This window comes from Juglans regia, chromosome 16, assembly GCF_001411555.2.
Source record: "Juglans regia cultivar Chandler chromosome 16, Walnut 2.0, whole genome shotgun sequence".
NCBI lineage: Eukaryota > Viridiplantae > Streptophyta > Magnoliopsida > Fagales > Juglandaceae > Juglans > Juglans regia.
Window position 1 is genome coordinate 24,878,464 of NC_049916.1, and position 19,671 is coordinate 24,898,134.

The 19,671-nt window shown below is 32.3% G+C and overlaps 1 protein-coding gene across 6 annotated transcripts; it reads right to left on the bottom strand.

Moving 5' to 3' along the window:
• Positions 1-1,456: 1,456 nt before the first annotated feature.
• LOC108980839 (RNA-binding protein 28) lies at positions 1,457-10,655 on the bottom strand. 6 transcript variants are annotated; one of them, XM_035686442.1, is made up of 19 exons: positions 10,482-10,655; positions 9,113-9,257; positions 8,480-8,540; positions 7,974-8,010; positions 7,497-7,627; positions 7,275-7,361; positions 7,055-7,133; positions 6,828-6,961; positions 6,440-6,579; positions 5,958-6,008; positions 5,796-5,878; positions 5,659-5,713; positions 5,446-5,560; positions 4,188-4,731; positions 3,891-4,104; positions 3,682-3,752; positions 3,055-3,223; positions 2,823-2,952; positions 1,457-2,588 (listed from the first exon to the last, which is right to left on the bottom strand). In XM_035686442.1, exons 2-19 carry the CDS (start codon positions 9,221-9,223, stop codon positions 1,882-1,884), a joined length of 2,919 nt encoding a protein of 972 aa, XP_035542335.1. In that variant the 5' UTR covers positions 9,224-9,257; positions 10,482-10,655; the 3' UTR covers positions 1,457-1,881. The 6 variants fall into 6 exon arrangements, with proteins under 6 accessions (XP_035542335.1, XP_018807400.2, XP_018807402.2 ...); XM_018951855.2 differs by having other exon boundaries at positions 4,188-4,737; XM_018951857.2 differs by having other exon boundaries at positions 4,188-4,722; positions 9,113-9,277.
• Positions 10,656-19,671: the final 9,016 nt, after the last annotated feature.

Sequence of the window (19,671 nt, forward strand, 5' to 3'; positions counted from 1 at the left end):
TGTTCTGTTTTCCCCTTTTCTTTATATTTATTTATTTTATTTATTTACTACCGACGTGGCATTAAAAAAATGCCGTTTACTCGCCGTTTGCATTCGGCGACTGTGTGTAGAAGAAGTGTAACTCTATTTTGTCATGGGCACTGCTATGGGTCCCGAATTCGGGACCCATTTTGTGTCCCGAATAGGCTTTTTAATTTTTTTGTTTTTTTGTTTTTTTTTATGTTTTTTTTAATCATTATAAATATTTTTAAAAAAAATAAAAAAAATCACAACATCAATAAAAAAGCATAAATATCTTTGATGCATCAACTGTTAAAGCGGCTACTTTTTGTGCTTTTAAGTATATATATCTAGTGGTGATATCTTTGTAGAATAGGTAATGAAAGAACAGATTACTGTGTTCGGGAAGGAGAGGGGATTCAGTCAGCTCTATAATAGAGTCTAAATGATTGGTCCTATGGAAAATGAAGGAGACATAGGATGCCTCGTCGGCTGCTTTTTTCGAAAAAGACTATCTTTTTGAAAACTTGGCCTCTCTTTTATGACCCTCACTAACGACCAATGTGTGGGAGCCATGCCCCGCAAAACTCAAAAGCCCCAAGCTTCTTGACCTTGTCTCTTTTCGAGTTTTCGCTGCTTACAAATTTAAAACGTCAATATTTTTGCTATCGTTACGAGATTCCTTTAACAATGTGTTAAGAGGTTAAAAAAAAAAAAACAAAGGAATTTACTGGTAGATTTTTTGCATGTGTGAGAATTACACGCGTTGAACCAACCATGTGTACGCCGTTAATTCCGCGACCGCGCTGTGAATTTAGCAAAAGTCAAAAGAAGCTTATTAATGGCGCTTGAGAATCTGTGATGGATTAGACAAATTGATCATATTCAACTTGTTGATTATTATATTTTTGCGTACTAAAAATATGAAGTCGTGGCACTATTAAACATGACATTAGCTGGAACGTCTATAAATTGTAGCATATATTATTAGGATCGTGCAACAGCCCCCGCTGGGATTGTAGTGTATTTTTGTATGTGTTTTTTTTTAAGTTATTTTTTATATAATTTTTTTAAATATTTTTTAATATTTTTTAAAAAATAAAATAAATTTAAAACATTATTAAAAACACTTTCTTAATCAAGAAGTAAAAAAAAATTATTAAAAAATACTTCCTTAATCACGAAGTAAAATAAAAAATCATATAAAAATATTTTATATTTTACTTTGTGATTAAGCAAGTATTATTTAATAATATTATAAATTTTTTTATTTTTTAAAAATATTTAAAATCATTAAAAACATCTACATAAAAAAAGAATTAAAAAATACACATAAAAAAATACACTAGAGCTCCAGCGGGAGCTCCCAGCGGGAGCCCCCAGCGGGAGCTCTAGCATTTTCCATATTATTATATCACACGGAGGAAACTTTAAATGCAAGAAAATGTCATAAATTGGCACTTAAACCAACATGAAATTTCTATTATTTTAATTCATAGAAAATCACTTATAAATTACCACATCAGCAGCAAGTATAGAAGAAAAGACAAAGCAAAATAAAAAGTAGTGCTGCTGGAAAGAAAATGACATTGTTTTACACAAGTGCATATAAGTTTCCTTGGGGGGAAAGCATGAAATTGGAGTATTTTCATTCCTTTTCTGTTCCTTGTGCAAGTCGATCCATCCATCCCCTGTGTTAAATCTTAAATATGTTTATATGCCATTCGCCATCAATACAATAGATCGCACGTCGATCAAAGTTCGCCGCCTAGTTTGTCAAGATTTCCAACAGCAGACAAAATTCAGTGCAATTGCATCAAAATTAGTATATGGAAATACCTCCTCATCACAGACTTCTGCAAAACCTGTGCTGGTGGACAGTCATGATTGGAACCATTTTCTAAGCTGTCTGGAACCTTGCTTTTCACCATCAGTTTTCTCATCACTCTGCCGTGAGAACTTGGATCTGTATTGCTCAATCAGCATGTCAAGCTTATCTGCAACGTCTTGCCCCACGGGGTCTTTTCTCTTTTTCGGCCTTTTTCCTCTTTTCAAATCCCTCTCTTCCTTCGGGTGTTCTCTTTGGTCCCGCAGCTTCCTCATTTTTGGTTGTACATCCGCTTCCATGGAAGTTTTTAATTTGCTGGCATCACTGGCTATCATTTTGCCCCCGAGTGATCTTCCATTATCAGGATTCCAGCCATCTGGGTGATTCTTTGACTTCCATTTGGAGCCTTCTGGTTTTCCTTTAGGATAAACATCTTTCCCCTTCGCACCAGCCAGATTGCTTTTTTGCTTCTTACTAGCTCTGTGCCCTTCAGTGGCTGCTTGGTCAGGTGTGCTATTCTCCACTATCTCGGATAAAGAATCCTTCGCCGATCCATCATCACCTCTGGATTTCCTTTTTTTGGACTTCTTTATGTCTGGCTGTGCAGCTGGTGTGCGAGTCTCATGACTCTTCTGCACACCTTTTCGGTCATTGTGGGAACCGTGCTGATTAGCCTGTAGCTTAGCTTTCCGTTGATTCAATGTCCGAACATTATCAAGAGAAAACTCCACAATTGGGCGATGTTCAGGACCAAAGGTATCTATGAGTAACCAAAAAATTGTATCAAATTAGAATATAATGGGATCAACTCATTCTAGTAAACAACCTCAAAAGCATACAACGTTAGTTCAATTTTACAGAGGTACAACACCCACAAAATGACAGTCAGTCATAATATAAAAGGAAGAAATATTTATGATGTAATGGACTTGCCACCGATCATAATATCATAGGAGAGAACAAGAGGTAGTAACTTATTAACAAAATATGTTACCAGGGTTGTTGTTAAGAACCCTCAGGGCCACAAGTGCATGTTGATGCTCGGCAAACTCAACAAAAGCAACTCCACGTGAGTGACATTTGGTATCGACCTTTCCTTTCTTTATGTCCTCCAAGAACTTTATCTGCATGTGCAATATCAAAGAAGAGAAAATTTTCATGAACATATATGCACAAAGTTATATATATATGCTAAAAACTCCAAAGTTGTTACGGGTGTAGCTAACCTGTTTAATCACTGGTTTTTGCTTCGTAGCTCGTGAGGTAACTGCATCAATGCAAAGCTTCTTAAGTCCTTTTTCAATCATTGACTTTGGTAAATTGTATATAACAAGTCTAGTCCTCGAAACGTGAAAATTTGGGGATTCAAGCTTAGTCATCTTTTTGCTCTCCAACCTGCAGTAGACCCAAAAGAAAAGATTAAAAAAACCTGTTGAGAAGGAATGCAGAATTTTATAAATGCAACACATATCTCAGCATTTGATTTTTCAAAAGCTTTATCAACATCTTGTTGCCAGCCATAAAAATTACAAGACCACTAATGTCACTTTCTGAGGAATTCTCAAGGGTCTTCTCCAGTCACTTATTTCTTTTTTAACTTAAAATTGAATAAATAAGCATAAAAATTAGAGAATGTGCAAAATGCAAAACTCAGATAATTTCTTTTTTATTTGATGTTCTAGAACGCACATGTATGCCACAATGACGAACAAGAGCATCATCCAAACTTCATATATAATTGGGAAATATTTGTGCACCATGCACAGCCACAGGTAAGAACTGCTTCTCATCTTGCATTCACCACATGAAAGATCCAGTTCATCATTGAGAAGAATAAGCTATGAAATACTTACATTTGGCGTTTAGACATATCACTAGCTGAAACCCCTTCCGCAGCTGGAGTTCCTTCAAGAATAAGACCTTCCTATTAAAATATTCAAAAAGAAGAAGAAAGTCAATCAAATTTGAGACAAATCCTAAAAATATAACACTGCAGATGTGCAAACACAAAATAAACTAGGAATTACAATGAACCGGGGAAGACGGAATTAACTAAACCAACCTTTGCCAGGTAAAGATTGCGTGGGTCATGAACCTCATTTTTGGCCTTCTCCAATTCCTTATCATGAGCTGATTTTTTATCCAATGCCTTCAAAACAGTCAATTGCCTACCCTTTAGACAAATCCCCAGACCAGATCCAACATTTGCAGCAGTAACTGCAGCACTAGCTGCTTCTGTCATTTTAAACTTGAGGAAACCTGTTCCTCTTGGACGCCTACCACAAGCACATGGAGATCAAAACAGACTCCAGTAGCAAATGAAGTACATAATCATGCTGAGTTTTAAAAAAATGCATACTTGGTGACTTGATGGAGCACTGGTACAAAGGATTGCACTTCCCCAAATCCAGAAAACCGCTGTTTAACCTCTTCATTATTGAGATCAAAAGGAAGGTTATTGATAAATATTGTTCTCTGTAAATCATCTTCTCCTTCTGTCTGTTTCAGTCTTGATGGCTCAACTTTGCTGGAGCTTCCTGGCTTAGTAACACCTGATACTTCTGCAGACTCAGCAGATAAATTATTTGGTGCACCAATGGTGTCAACAAAATTCAGCTCCTCATTTCTCTTGGGCAGCATCAAAACATCAACCTGAGAGGGAAGAGTTACTTTGGTAGAGGATGTAATCAAATTTTTCAGAACCTTTCTTGCAATGTCTTTTTCCTCATTAAAATCAACTTCAGTAGGAATGTATTCTTTCTCTGTTGTATTGAAGTCATCTGACGCACTATCATTGCTATGAGGGGGCTTGGATTTTTGGTCAATATCCTCGACATCACCCTCCAAATCCACACTGCTATTGTCACCTTCATCGTCTCTTCCATCTTGTTTTCCTGTGAAATCTATGACTATGCTTCATTAAGATGTAGAGTTATGATCTTCTAATTCAATTACTTAAGAAATTAAAGATAAATGATTCACACCAAAAAGGATGTAGACAGCATATATGGTTTTCTAAAAGTATACAGAATGCAGCTTATTTCCCATACTATATATCTGCATTACAAAGCTTATCAATGTGTCTAGAATATGAAGCCAAAAAGTTTCTATTTTCACAAAGGTGATCCCCCCCCCCCCCCAAAAAAAAAAAAAAAAAGTCATTGCCCGTACACAGAAACATCATCACATTAAAACTTTAAAACATGCCTAAATAATTGCTTCAAACCGTATCAGGCTAGGATTACCAACCTCCTATTAATATCAAATTTAAATAGCCCAGAAAATAAACAAGTGCGTGCATGCATGCGTGCGTGCGTGCGTGTATCTCACATTGGAATCCCACCAAATGCCTAGCTACAGCACATTGGCCCACCCAACATAATAATCCCCTCAATTCTCCAATCAAGGAAAAAAATATTAACTATCTTTTAATATTCTTATTACTATTCCATTTGTTTGACTAATACTAATAAAAAAAATATTCTTATATATATTTTGATGAGTAATATTCTTATAATTATGCATAAAAGGAGAAGGATTTAACTCTCCTTAATACAGACGAAGAACTCAAAGTAACACAAAGCTATTAACCGTAAAGAGAGCAGAATATTAATTACCATCTTCTGAAGCAAGAACAGCATCAGCACCACTGTTATATACTTTCTTCGGAATGGCCCAATCAACAGCTATAGGTCTTTTCATAAACTTTTGCCCATTGAATTTTTGAATAGCCTAAAAAAAGAAAGAAAAAAGGGTAAAATATACAAATCAAAGATTCCCAAGGGTTCACTACTCATTATATATATGTATATATATATATAACCCCACACCTTTTCTGCATCCTGTTTGCATGTGAATTTGACAAACGCAAAACCTTTGGACAATCTGCATCAGGAAAAATGGTATTAAGAGAAAAGAATGATTTTTCATCAATAGATGAAGTAACTTTGGATATTGAGGTGTATACCCTGTATCAGGATTATGTGGGATAAATACATCCCAAACAAACCCCACCGGCGAAAGCATATCTTTTATCTCATCCACTTTGGCCTACATTGAGGTTTAGAGACTTGGTTGTCAAGATCCTCGTAACAGGGGAAGAAAATATGAAAATTTAACTAGATCAAACCTTAAAAGGAAGATTTCTAACGATAAGTTTCCATTTCCGAGTCTTGGAACCCTAGCAATAAACCCACAGGATATTAGAATTCCCCTGCAATAGACAGTTAGATACAAAGAATAAAAGTAAACTGAAAATAATGGTATCAATGAGAACAATGCCATCAAGACATGCTGGACTCATCCTGTTAACATCTATTTGAACCATGGCTGAAAAGAGATAGCTAATGATGATAAATGACATCAACTAGAACATAAATTTCTTCTTTTAAAGTAAAAAAATTTATTTGTACTAATAGAAAAATAGGCAAAGCCCAAGTACACAAACGTATACAAAAGGGAATACCCAGTTAGGAAGAAGAAATAGAGACATCAAAGCCTAAAATATAAATGAATTGAATTACTTTAATCGGTTAGCAGAATGCCAAAAGTTTCATTTGGATAATCTAAGCAATATCAAAACTGTAATCAGCCATCTTGCGTATGTTTTACCTCCCCACCCAGTTGACGTGCCCAGACAATTCCCCCATTTATCTGTTTTCGGTGCATCATTGCAACTGAAGCATGTGCTGACTTAACACTAGTATAAAGTACAGCTGAAGCATCCATTTTGCATCCATCTTGAACAAGACCTGGAGAAATGTCATGTGTTTTGGCCAATTCAACATCCTAAACAGAACGCATTCAATGCTCAATTAATATATCCTGACACTTACCAAAAAATATATATATCCTGACTCTCCCACTTATTAAAAAAATATATATCCTCACCCTCCCAATTATAAAAAAATATATATCCTGACCCTCCCACTCATAAAAAAGAATATATCCTGACCCTCCCTCCCTCCCCTATGCTAGATAGGGAAAAAATTACCCATACCATGCTGGTCAAGATCTTCTTTAGGAAGAGGATACGTTACAGAACAAACAGAGCCAATCTCCTTGGCTTGTTTATGAACCTCTTCTGCCATATCAGCATCAAGAAGACCCCCAAATATGACAGTCCTAGCAACCCTTCATGACACAAAAAATATAGCATATCATGGAAAAAGTTTTTGAACAAGGTAAGGGGAAAAATTAGCCAATATAGGGAACAAGATCGAGTACCTCTGCTTTTCTGAACTAGCCCCTTTATCTGCAGGAGCACTAGAAATTGTAGTTGCTGTTCTAGCTTCCACAGGTTTCTCTGCATTTTTGTTCAAAAGCATCAATTATAGATATCAGATTAAATTATAGTAAAAAAATTAAATGATTATTAAATATAACACCAAAATTATATGCCTAAAATGTTAACCGAAAATTAGAAAAATGAAAACAAGGACATAACCTTCGGTAAATGAAGCACGCTTTTCCGCCACAGAAGCACTACCATCCTTGTCATTCTTCAACTTGGCAATTTCATCTGACTGAACCACTGATTTAAGAATACAAAATATAGAAGAAAATTGTTAGCAATTATGTGTAGGTTTTGCATTCATTTGAGTTAAGCAGATTAAGGAACAAGAGCATGATATGTTTAAAATCCAAATATAAAGCGGGTCACATCAACCTTGATCTGCCTTTGATCTTCTTTGTTCAAGGGAAGCACGACGCTTAGCAGGCTTGACTGCAATTTTCCGACCTCCGACTGATGAACCATTCTTCAGCTCAATAGCACGGTTCGCATCTTCTGCAACAGCACTGCAAATAAATGTATAACACATGCTAAAGGTAAAAGGTTCAAGGCTTAAATAAAATATAAATAATTAAAAAATACTTCAAATAAACGAAAAAATGCAGGCAAACGTAATATTAAAATTTCTGCATGACAGCACATCAAGTTCTAGCATAGAAAGACATCGAGCCCGCATATAAGCTTGCCACAACTAGCTTCTCAGTGTAGAAAAAAACAGTAAGGGAATGTCATAAAACTGATTAATCCCTTCTTATTTTTAATTCAAAACATATCTAGTAAGACAAATACTCTAACTAAAAAGAAAGTGGTAAATGGAAACTTAATGGGGATGAACCATGCAGTTTAACTTACAATTGAATGAAACCAAAACCACGGTGCTCAGCTGACCCTGCAAAAATTGGGGGAAAACAATTAGCATATTTACCAGTGTTTGGTTAAAATTATTGCTAAATCCAACCAAGTGACCAACATAATACCCATAAGCAAATAAACCACAAGACGGAAGAATAAAAGGACTGGCATATCAGTCTCATTTGAAAATATAGCACAAATGACCTCTAAAATTCAATTCAGATTCCTATGTAGTCACCTGACGAAAATAACTTCAACAATAAATCACCAACCTACTTAGACTACAAGCTAAAAGCATTCTAACAATAGGTGGTACCAAAGTTATTATTCTAGTTAAAATACCGACATTCTGATATATCTATTTAAATGAGAAATAACCGATTAATCAGATGCCAAAGTGTATTGCATTTTTTTTTTAAATAAGAAAATTTTTATTTCCAGCAGTCTGATTTACACTCCCAATACGATAATGCCCACTACTACTCGGAGAGAAATTTCTTTCTTACCCTTCTGCATAACCATGAAGCACCGCCTAACCGGTCCAACATCGCTGAATGTTTCTTCAAGCTGAAATTAAAGAAGTAACGGAAACAGACACGTTTTACTCAATTACACAGCACAGAATTGAATAAACGATGGTAGTCAGAAAAACATAACAGTTCCTATTTAGCTTCTTTGAGTTGTCCCTTTTTTATAAGCCAAAATCACTCAACAGACCAGGTCAGAAAGTAATAATCCAACCAAGGAGTTCAAGATTAACAGCGCCATAGATAGAAGCGGCAGCCATTAAGTGGAGAATTTCCATCCTTTGTTGTCTCGTTCGCTTCCTCATGTCATACTTAGGCAATTGGTCTAGTTTGAGTTCCGACAATGGCTCTCAGAAAAACTACAGATTTCAAATAGTAGCGTAGAAGATAAAGGAGAACCCATTTAGAACGGCGTATCCCAGTTTTGTTGTGAACAAATAAAAACACTTTCTCTCTTTATTCTAAGGTTATAACACTCTAACGTACTGAGCGTTCTGTTAATATGCCCCGGTCTTTGGTTGAGGCCCTTATGTAGAAATGCCCAAACTTAAGTGTTTTGGTTTCCTTTCTTTTTCTCAGCAACCAAACAAAGTGTGAGATATGAGCGAATACCTGAGAATTCGTGAAAGAGTAGGGCAGATTGGAGACAAACAGAGTGGAAGGGCAGTGTTCACTTTCGGCTCTGCTTTCACCTCCCTCTTCCGTTTTCTTCCTCTTTCCCATCCCTCTTTGTTTGGCAGAGACAGACTGCGAAAACCTGCTTCTTTTTCAACGTCACTACATACAAGTACGTGGGGTTTTCAGGATTCAAGGATTCAAAACCAGGGGTGTAACCAGTCCGGTCCGATTTTAGAAAAAATTTAGGATTAAACCGGTATGTACCGGTCTTGCACTTTCAAAAACCGATTACGCACCAATTACGCCCCTAAACCAGTACTTCCGGTTTTACCGGTTTTCAGGTTTTATTCATCTAGCATAAAAAAATTCTGCCATAAAAAAACTGCTCCCATGTAAAAAATCTGCTGCCATAAAAAATGTGCTATAAAAAATCTGCTATAAAAATATAAAATCTGATATTAAAAAAACAAAAAAAAAACTGTAACAACAAAATAAACCCTAAATCAGAAGCTCATTAAAGTTTTTACAATATGCAGTTATGCAAAATTGATACCAGTTCACAACAAATATACAAGGAAAAAAGAACAATCAACCAAAACTGACTTTTTTTATAAGTGTTCAATGGACACCAAATAAATTGATATAAAGGAATCTCAAGTACATGAATTGCAAAGACAAGCCAAAAGGGCAAAGTACCCTGCCTCTTGTTACATAGCACGAGAGAAAAAGCTTCTGGCTTCCTTATATCAATACACACAGAATAAAGATTAATACAGAAAGAAAAATCATCAATGCAATAACAGAAAATTCAAAATAGAGAATACACACAATGCAAGAAAGATCATAAAGAATACACACAAAAAGAAAACAAGAACACACATAAAGAAATTCAAATAGAGAATACACACAATGCAAGAAAGCATTGTAATGATTCAAGTAAACACAGAACACACAAGAAAACCAAACCAGTAGAATCACTGATTGACATCCATGTAACCCAAAAAAAATTATCAGGTTCAAATCTATTAACAGATATAAATGAACAAACAAACAAAATTACCCACAAAAACAAAAAGGTGAGAAATCAAGCTATTTTCAGCTGGATGGGCAACTATACATGTTCATCCTCGATGAGGAGCTATACAACATATATAAACCCTAAATCCTAAAATATAAAAATATACCTTCCACAATTATAAAACCCCTAAACCCGAAATCTGTAAAACCCCTAAATCTCAAATCTGTAAATTCGAAAAAAAAAAACCCTAAATGAAATTAATCAATTAGCAATGAATTGAAACATTGTAATGATTCATGAAGTAAACGTAAGATTTTACAAATTAAAAAGCATATGTTCACATACCGATTAGCTCGCCGAAAGAGGGGAAAACAATATCTGTGATTCTGTAGCCTCGGGAACAACTGGAAGTGGAGGAGAGCAGAACGGACCGACAGTGTCGACGGCGAGGGGCTGTTGACGGCGTGAGAGATGGCAGCGGGGACTCAGGGACTCGAGAGGCAGAGCAGAGGTGGTCGAGCGGGGAGGGGGGATGTAACCGTAATATATATAGCCCCATTAAACGACGCCGTTTGGCAGTCTATATGCATAATATATATAATATATAATATAGTATATATTTTATATATATATATATATATATATATATTAATCATATATATATTAATCATATATATCAAACTATATATTATACTTTTATAGTGATACTATCATAATAATATTATATACTATTAGTTTTAGTATATATATTAGTATTAGTTATAACTATATAATATATTAGACTATATAATATATAATAGTATTAGTTATATAGTAGTATTAGTTATAGTAATTTATTAAAATTATATTAATATGACTATAGTCTATATTAGTTTAATAGTATTAGTTATATATTAGTATAACTATATAATATATTGGACTATATAATAGTAATAATATTAGATTATTAGTATTAGTTATATATATAAAACTTATATATAAAAAATATTTTGTATAAAACGTATATATAATATTAATTTTTATATTTTTTTTTCAACCGGATCGGTCTGGTCCCGAAAACCATGGAATTGGGACTGAATCGGACTCAGCCAGTTTTAAGGTTACAATAATCGGTCTCGGATCGGACCGAATCGATTTTTCGATTTAAATATACACCCAATTTATCAGATCTAGGTGTTTAGGGCACGATTGGGCTGTCAAGATCTGGGCCAGAGGATCGGGCTATTTTATTCGGGCTTTTAGCACTCTCTTTGGTTTATAATTTTTTGGGTAAATTTAAAATTGGACATACTTCCCATTGGGCCTTAGAAACCCTTCGTTCTAGCAATAAACTCTCCGCATATTCCTTGACCATAATATGTTAGCTGCAATCATCACCTCTAATATGGCATCCATATCAAAATAAATTATGTAACTATTATACAATTATTTTAAAAAAATAAAATAAAATATGGAAAACTCACATTAAAATAAATTAATTTTTTAAAAGTAGACTATACTATTTTTTAAAACGATTACGCAGTATTTATACAATTCAGAATTGTATGTAAAATTACTCTAACACTGTTACATTTATTTTAATATTAATCATTCCCTTTGTGGAAGAGATAAAAAGTATTTTGATTGAGTGAATATTGTAATGTTATTTGTTATTGCGAGGTATATTGGCCAATATATGCCGCGCTGGCATTCGAAAGAGCTAGCGAGACTCGATGATTGTTATTATTCGTGTGTATCAAAAGCATCGTTTCGAAACGAGAACTGACGATATTGATGCACTCAGTCGGAGAAAAGGGCAATGGCCCTCCTGTTCTGCTTATGTTCATGGTTAATTTCCTGTACCTTTGGTCCCCCCATGCATTTGTTTTAACTCAATGCAGGTGGTCGGGGCTTCCGCTGCAATGGGTCATTATGCAGAGAAATGGTACTACTGGTCTCCATGGAAAAATGGAGGCCCATGACTCCATTAATATAATGTGAAAATATCCATGTAGTAGTGTAGGTCTTTGCCATGCGATGGAGATTGGAGACTCGTGCATGGACTTTTCATTTCCATGCAGGTACATAGTCCTACAACTCTCGTGGAAAACTCCACGTGAAAGAGACTAAGGCTGCGTTTGGTTAGTAAACTATTCTCAACTCATCTCAACTCATCATTATAACTTTTTCAAATTTCAATACAAAATATAATAAACAATTCAACTTTTTCAAATCTCAAAATAATAATAATATTAAAAAATAATATTTTATCAATATTTTATCATCTCAACTCAACTCAACTCAATTCACTTCAACATCCAAACTCACCCTAAGGCTTCGTTTGGATCATCAATTACTCTCAACTCATCTCAACTCATTATTACAACTTTTTTAAATCCCAACATAAAATATAATAAACAATTTAACTTTTTCAAATTTCAAAATAATAATAATATTAAAAAATAATATTCTAATAATATTTTATCAACTCAACTCAACTCACTTCAACATCCAAACTCATCCTAACTAGAGTATATACTAAATATCACAATTTTATTTTAGAAGTGTTATCAGCATAAAAAAATTATATAAAAATAAATTTATAAATTGACATATCTTCACATGATACGTTAGATATATTTTATAATAAAAATAAATTTATAATTTAATGTACCGAAATCAAATTACATCAGTTTATAAATTTACTCTTATATTATCTATTTTTATCTTATCATGAATCAATAGCTTAGATCTTTTGACCCATTCCTCCTGCCTTCTGGTGTTGAGAATTTAAGAGTGGTTTAGATTTATAAATGAACTGAGATAGTTTGTGAATAGTATAATAAAAGTTACATTATTTATTATATTTTGTGTGAAAATTTGAAAAAGTTGAATTGTTTATTATATTTTGTGTAGAAATTTAAAAAAATTATAATTATAAATTGAGATGAGTTGAAGTGAATTTTAAATACAAACATGACTAGTATACAGGCTTTTTTCAACTTCATCTATCGATCATTATTAAACATAGGTTTGTAAAATCGTGATGCCATAAATATGGGATGTAATGGGGAGCTTCTGTGGCATGCATGGCAGGGAGCCAAAATTAATACTGTTTCAAATTCCAACTCATCTGGGACGGATGAGGATTATGTTACGTGGAGGGAGAACAATTAAAAAGAGCCTTGCTGGAAGACTTTACACACTCACGGTCCGGGCGTGTTATAATAAAAAAAAAAATATTTTAATTATAAAAAAATTACATAAAAATAAACTTATAAATAAATTTTAATTACTGTAATATTTTAAATTATAAAATTATTTTTATTATAAAATAACTTTAACAAATTTTATAAAATTTCGTTAATATATAAATTTATTTTATATAATCTTTTTATATCTATAATAAATATTTTACAATAACAATGGTATTATAGTTCCGACAACAGTCCAAACCACACTCACGGGTGTTGTGTTCCACTTGTTCTGTCCTTATGCTGAAACCTTGGTGCATGAGGGCATCATTGATGGGCACCATTTTATGAATGAAGGATGAGATATAAAGCAGAACAATATACGGGTGCATTGTATCATTTTTCAATGATAAATCTCTCCCCTAATCATTATGCCCTTTTTGCATCACAAACCGATGAGAAAAAAATCTAGAGCAGAGATATTTTCTTTTGGCCATTATTTCCTGTATTCGTTTGGAACTTGTCCAATTACTTTGGTCTTATTGGCCTGGCTCGCGAAAGCACATTAAGATTCGAGACCGTGAGGACCAGCAACCAAACAAAAATGCAAGTGCATTTGGATCTTTCTGGTTCTAAAAAAATAAAAAAAAGTGAGTTAGAAATATTTAGTTTATTATATAAAAATAAATTCATAAGGTGTTTGATGTGTTACTTCCAAACTGCAGTTGGTGTTTATTATAACGTGTTAACTTTATATTATAAATTTAATTTTTTTTTCTAAAATCAATATAACAATTCACATAAAATCACGTATAATGTTTATACAGTTACTTCTTTCTATTTCTACGCACACATGTTTATCGGACTAACCCAGTTTGAATACACTAATCTTAAGTTTGGAAAGGTTTGGACAGTGAGTTGTGATTTAAGATAAAAATTAAAAATTAAATAAAATATTATTATAATATTATTTTTATTTTAAAAGTTTAGAAAAAAATTTAAAAAATTATATCTCATTATTATAATTTTTTTAAATTTTTACATAAAATATAATAAATAATTTAATTTTTAAAATATAAAATTAAAAATAACATTTTATTAAACTTTTAATTTTTATCACACTTTCACCATAAACGGCACCTAGTGAGGTTAGGCTAAAGACACCCGTGTGAACTGCGTTCCCGTGGTAAAGCCAGACCGGGCAAAGAGCAAGGCAAAAGACAAAAAAACCTCATAGACTTTGCTTCCGGCGTGGGACCCACGAGAACGAAGCATTATTTTTAGTCGGTCCCATGCATGTCATAAATGACAGACATCTCAAAACTCATCGAACGGATTCTCACACGCATACACACTGCATTGGGAATCAGTTCCCGATTGATTAGGTTGATTCTGAAGTTAAATATGGACCCTACCTTCGAATACCAGAAATTGATTAGGTGTTGACTCTGTCCCACCTTCTTGCCTATTTGTCAATGGACGAACCAAATTTTATCCTCTCGTTAACTTATAGATTAGTATAGAGATTATCGACTAATCCCGTATGGATTAGATTGCACTTGGCTTTGTTGAATTATTAGAGAAATATTTAATTAAAAACTATTTTAAATAATTGATCAAAGGGAATTTATATTTACAATTATAAAATCTGGAAATCTCGAGCACTTTCTTTAATTTATTAAAAAAAAAATTATTTTCTAATATAGAATCCTACTTTTAAAAAAAGCAACACATAAAACTTACATAATTGAAAACTATATCTATATAAAAATTCATATGAATCCAGCTTTTTATGTTGTCGGTGGATTGTAGTTTGGTTTATGCAGGCGTTGCCGCGTTGGTGCCGGATAAAGGTTGGCCCCTTACGATTTTTCTTTTTCCATTGGTCTTCTTTGCTTTTGCTGTGACTATAAATTGAGATTAAAATTAAAAATTAAATTAAATATTATTATAATATTATTTTTATTTTATATAAAAATTTAAAATAATTATAATAATTATATAAAATAAATTGAGAATAATTATAAATAAAAAAAGACCTAGTACGAATACTCTAATAACGTGCATGCAACTTTTTTTTAAAATAAATAATTTTTTTTAAATAGATAATTTCACGCAATTTTTTTATATATACGAAAGAGTAGATTTTGCTTTTAAAAATATAAAAAAAATTATTATTTATTACCGAGACTCACATTTTTATAAAAAAAATTTATTTATTTAAAATTTATACTTAACATTATTATGTTTTTAATACTTACAGAAAGCTTGATGATGTACAAAAAGTGCAACATTTAAAAAAAATGAAGAAAAAATAATGGACTTGCTCTTTATAAGATCGACGAAAGTGCAGAATTAGGTGGAAATGTGAATCATTTTGATTCAATTAATTTTTGTTGCGTAATAAGAGTTGAGTGTACATGAAAATTTATCAAACGTGAAGAAATACCAAATGTGAAAAACGTTTTTAGAGATCTTCGATTGCTTTTACAATAATCAAAATCAGATTATTATGGAAATATGATAAACCAACTAAAGACGGGCAACATGCCAACAACATTGAAGACACGTGGACTTTTTATGGATTGAGAATTGTGGTTATATAGTTTTGGATTACATGTGAACTGAATAAAAGCCTAATAAAGAAAATATATCAACTACTATTCATTCATATATTTTATATTTATAATTTTTTTATAAAGTGTGATAGTATTTTTCATAAGATATAAATATATTTTTTATAAGATATGGAGTATTGGATGGTAAATAATTACTGATGAGAATAATTTTTTTTTTATAAATAAAAAAACTCAAAAAATCGGGAGTTTAAAAATTTAACCTATATCCTATTAAAGTTAATTAAAAAATAATTTATTATTTTACTTAAAGCGATATTATTTATTATTTTTTAAACAAAATATATATAATAAAGTTTTAACGTAAGCAAAAACAAAAACATGTGAACTGAACTAGTTGAATCCTAATTTTGATGGTTAAACGAAAGTACAATGATGATTACATGGTTGGATCCGATTGAGGATTTTGTGTCAGAAAAGCGGACCCAAACCGCAAACCAACCCAGCTTGAAAATCACACGTAGGACGGAACGTAAGAGAGAAATTTATGGGGCTTTCCACAGCTGTCGGCCAATCAGATCCCTTGGTTTGTTTAACAATCCCAAGGTGGTCATGTCTTCTCTTTGCTCACGTTCCGTATTATATAGGGAATAAAGCTACAGATACCGATAAAGTGGTTATCGAATGATTTTATTATTATTTTTTTAAAATTAAAAAAACAACATCTGGCCTTATCGTGAAATTTATCGTGCTACCTCTAGTCCTCTACACGTCAGCACCACCTCCCTCCCCTCTTCCTCACAACATCAGCCTGCAGAGCTCTGGTCCCTATGGTCCTATGTATGCGCCTCTTCCCTTCTGTGCCTCTGACTTATTTGTCTTGGGCAATTCAAATTTTGTGTTTATTAGGAAAGGAAATTATGGTACTCATTTATTATTTTTTTAAATTTTCTTTTATTTAATGATTAAAAAAAATATTAATAAAGTTATATATTTTTTTAATAATTAAAAATATTAAAAAAAAAATCAAATACACAATAGAATAATAAAAAAATGATAAAAAGTAATAAGCATATTATTATTTGGTTTTTTTTTTTTGGAAAATGCTAGTTTTTTCGATGGGAGCTCCTGTTGGGATTTTTTTTATTTTTTATTTATTTTTTTATTAAAAAATGTTTTTTAATAGTGATGGGATTTTTTTTTTAATTTTTTAAAATATTTAAAAATATTAAAAAAATGTATGTAAAAAATGAAAAAAAAAAAAAATTCAAATACGCTAGCGGGAGCCCCCTACGGTGACTCTAGAAGGGTCCTTTTTTTTTTTGTTTGTTTCTGCCTTAAGATCAGTGTTTTGAATTTTGTTTCATACAGGCCGAATAGCCAGTACATAGAAGACTCTTGTTTTGTATCGGCCAGTATAGATCGATACATCAGATTTCGACCTTTATTTCTTTTTATTTTTTTTTAAATGACAGGCTTATTTTTAGACTTTCAATTCAGATCAGATTATTTATAAATTATATATATATATATGTGTGTATATATAATTTATTCATATATAAAATATTATGAAACGATATTTAAAATAATACTGATATCAAAATATCTCGTTTCAATACCTCAATCGAAAGAGTATTCAAAACATTACTTGAAATTGAGCTAATAATAAGGTTGTTAGAATTTCGAGCGATTTGGACATTATTTGATTTGCATTTTAAGCAAAACAAAGTGGTTAATTGGTCGTGGTTTTCTTTGCAAGGACAAATGATTTTTTTTCCTTATTTTTAGTTAATATAGTTAATTTATACATTTAAAAAAATAAATAATAGATATATTAAATTATTTAAACTATATTATACCAGTCCATGCCAACGGTAATAACAAAATTTAAGATAAAAATCGCATTTTTTATTTATTAATTATGATTCGTGAGTGATTATAAAGAGAAAAATATTTAAGATAATTCATATTAGAGAAGTACTGTTGCTACAAAAAGATTTTATAAATTAAACCTACAAATTAACTCCATGATTTTATGTGATATATTATATCGAATCAAGTTCATTTATGCGTTTATTTTTATAAAATTACTTCGCAGCAAAAAAACTCTCCTTTTTGAAATAGCAATTTTCATGAATATAATCATTTTTATTAATCAACATTAATATTTAGTTGTTAAAAAAGAAGGAAGTTCAATGCTATTTGAGGGATGGTTTAACTGCCCATCAATCAATAAACACAGAGAATTCAATTGGAGGAACAAAAAAATAATAATAAAAAGACCAAGACCAATCTTGTAATGTTGGTTTATATATATATATATATATATATATATATATATATATAAATATATATATATTTCGGCCTCCGTTTCGCTTATACATTTGCTCCGTAAGTATGGGCTCCATAGGTCAGATGATGTCTGTCTTGCCACTTTAAGATCATCTACCGTAAAACGACGTGTCGATTTTACGACCGTTTGAAAAATATTAATATTATAGTACTATAGTGAGAAATTTAAGAACATAGAACATGTTTCGGAATCTAAACTAATAAATAATTAAATGCACGTACAGGGAAAAAAATGCATGCATATGGATGTATTGCACAGCACGTCGTATTTGGAAGCTTTTCTCAACTTAATTAGCTAGTCCTATATATGTCTAGCATTAACATTATTTTAGCCGTAAACTCAAACTATAACTCTTGTCATCAGTCAACTAAACATGCACGCCAACCTGGCTTTACCTTATGCCCAAATAGAACATATCTTCTCCTCCCTCTGGTTTTGAAAAAAATATTTTGATGTGCATAGTTATTTCATGAGTAATGCTAAAAGTATCTTATTAGTGACGTATTTCGCATCTTGCCAACCTTTACGTTTGACTTGAAACAAGAAAGTTTGGTAGCCTGAAGTGCCAGAAAACACACTTGATGCTTACATTAGTTTTTCATAGAAAGAAAGAGTTTTGTAATAATATGAGTTCGAATCGTACATGTATCAAGACTTTTATACTTCTTTTTTAGTATAGTCATTGTTCTTTCTTGTGCGCCTGGGGTGTCCACCCCTGTTGTGGGCAGCATGTCGTCGCATTTAATGTGAGAGTTTCTGTCAGGAGCAAGATCTCAACTCATATCAAATTTATGTGTCTGTAAGCAGCATCATATCGTATTTATATAATGCGATAGCCTTTGTCAAAGATGAGATGTCGACCCATATTATGTCATTTAATGTGGTGTGTCTGTGTGAATGTTGTCCCATATTTTTCATGCCGATTTGAGCCTTCTTCTCGCTATCCGTTGAATCTTTAACATATGGGCTTTCATATTTGGATAATCGTGCCGGACCATTCGGGCAAGACGTATATGTCATTCCACTTATCATCATGTGATAATGTATAATATTGATGAGTGATCAAAATATATTGAGATAGTAATATAATTTATTTTTATTATTATTATTATTTGTATTATTATTTGCGGGCATTAAATATAAGCTAGACTCTAGATAGATTGCATTTAAAAAAAAAATGATGAGTTAGAAATGTTATTATTTCAGATAATTTTTTAAAATTCTATATATGAACGTAAATGACTTCTTTAACCTATTATCATCGGATAATATAACGACAAATACCGCCCTATATTTCAAAAGTTTGTGCCTCCATGCTCTCTCATTCGGATTATAGCTACTTAGGTAGCCGCCCCACCCAATATGCCTTTATCTTTATCATTGCAACAATCTAAAAGATACCCCCAAGAAGAAAAGGAATATATAAAGACAAG

What these genes read in the sequence shown, in the direction of transcription:
- LOC108980839 (XM_018951855.2), bottom strand. Translation starts at nt 9,223, where the DNA reads ATGGGAAAGAGGAAGAAAACGGAAGAGGGAGGTGAAAGCAGAGCCGAA. An exon ending in GCGTGCTTCATTTACCGAAG is followed by an intron (nt 7,134 to 7,274) that starts GTTATGTCCTTG and finishes ACAAAAATGCAG; the next exon opens with AGAAACCTGTGGAAGCTAGA. An exon ending in AAAAACCAGTGATTAAACAG is followed by an intron (nt 2,953 to 3,054) that starts GTTAGCTACACC and finishes TTGCACATGCAG; the next exon opens with ATAAAGTTCTTGGAGGACAT.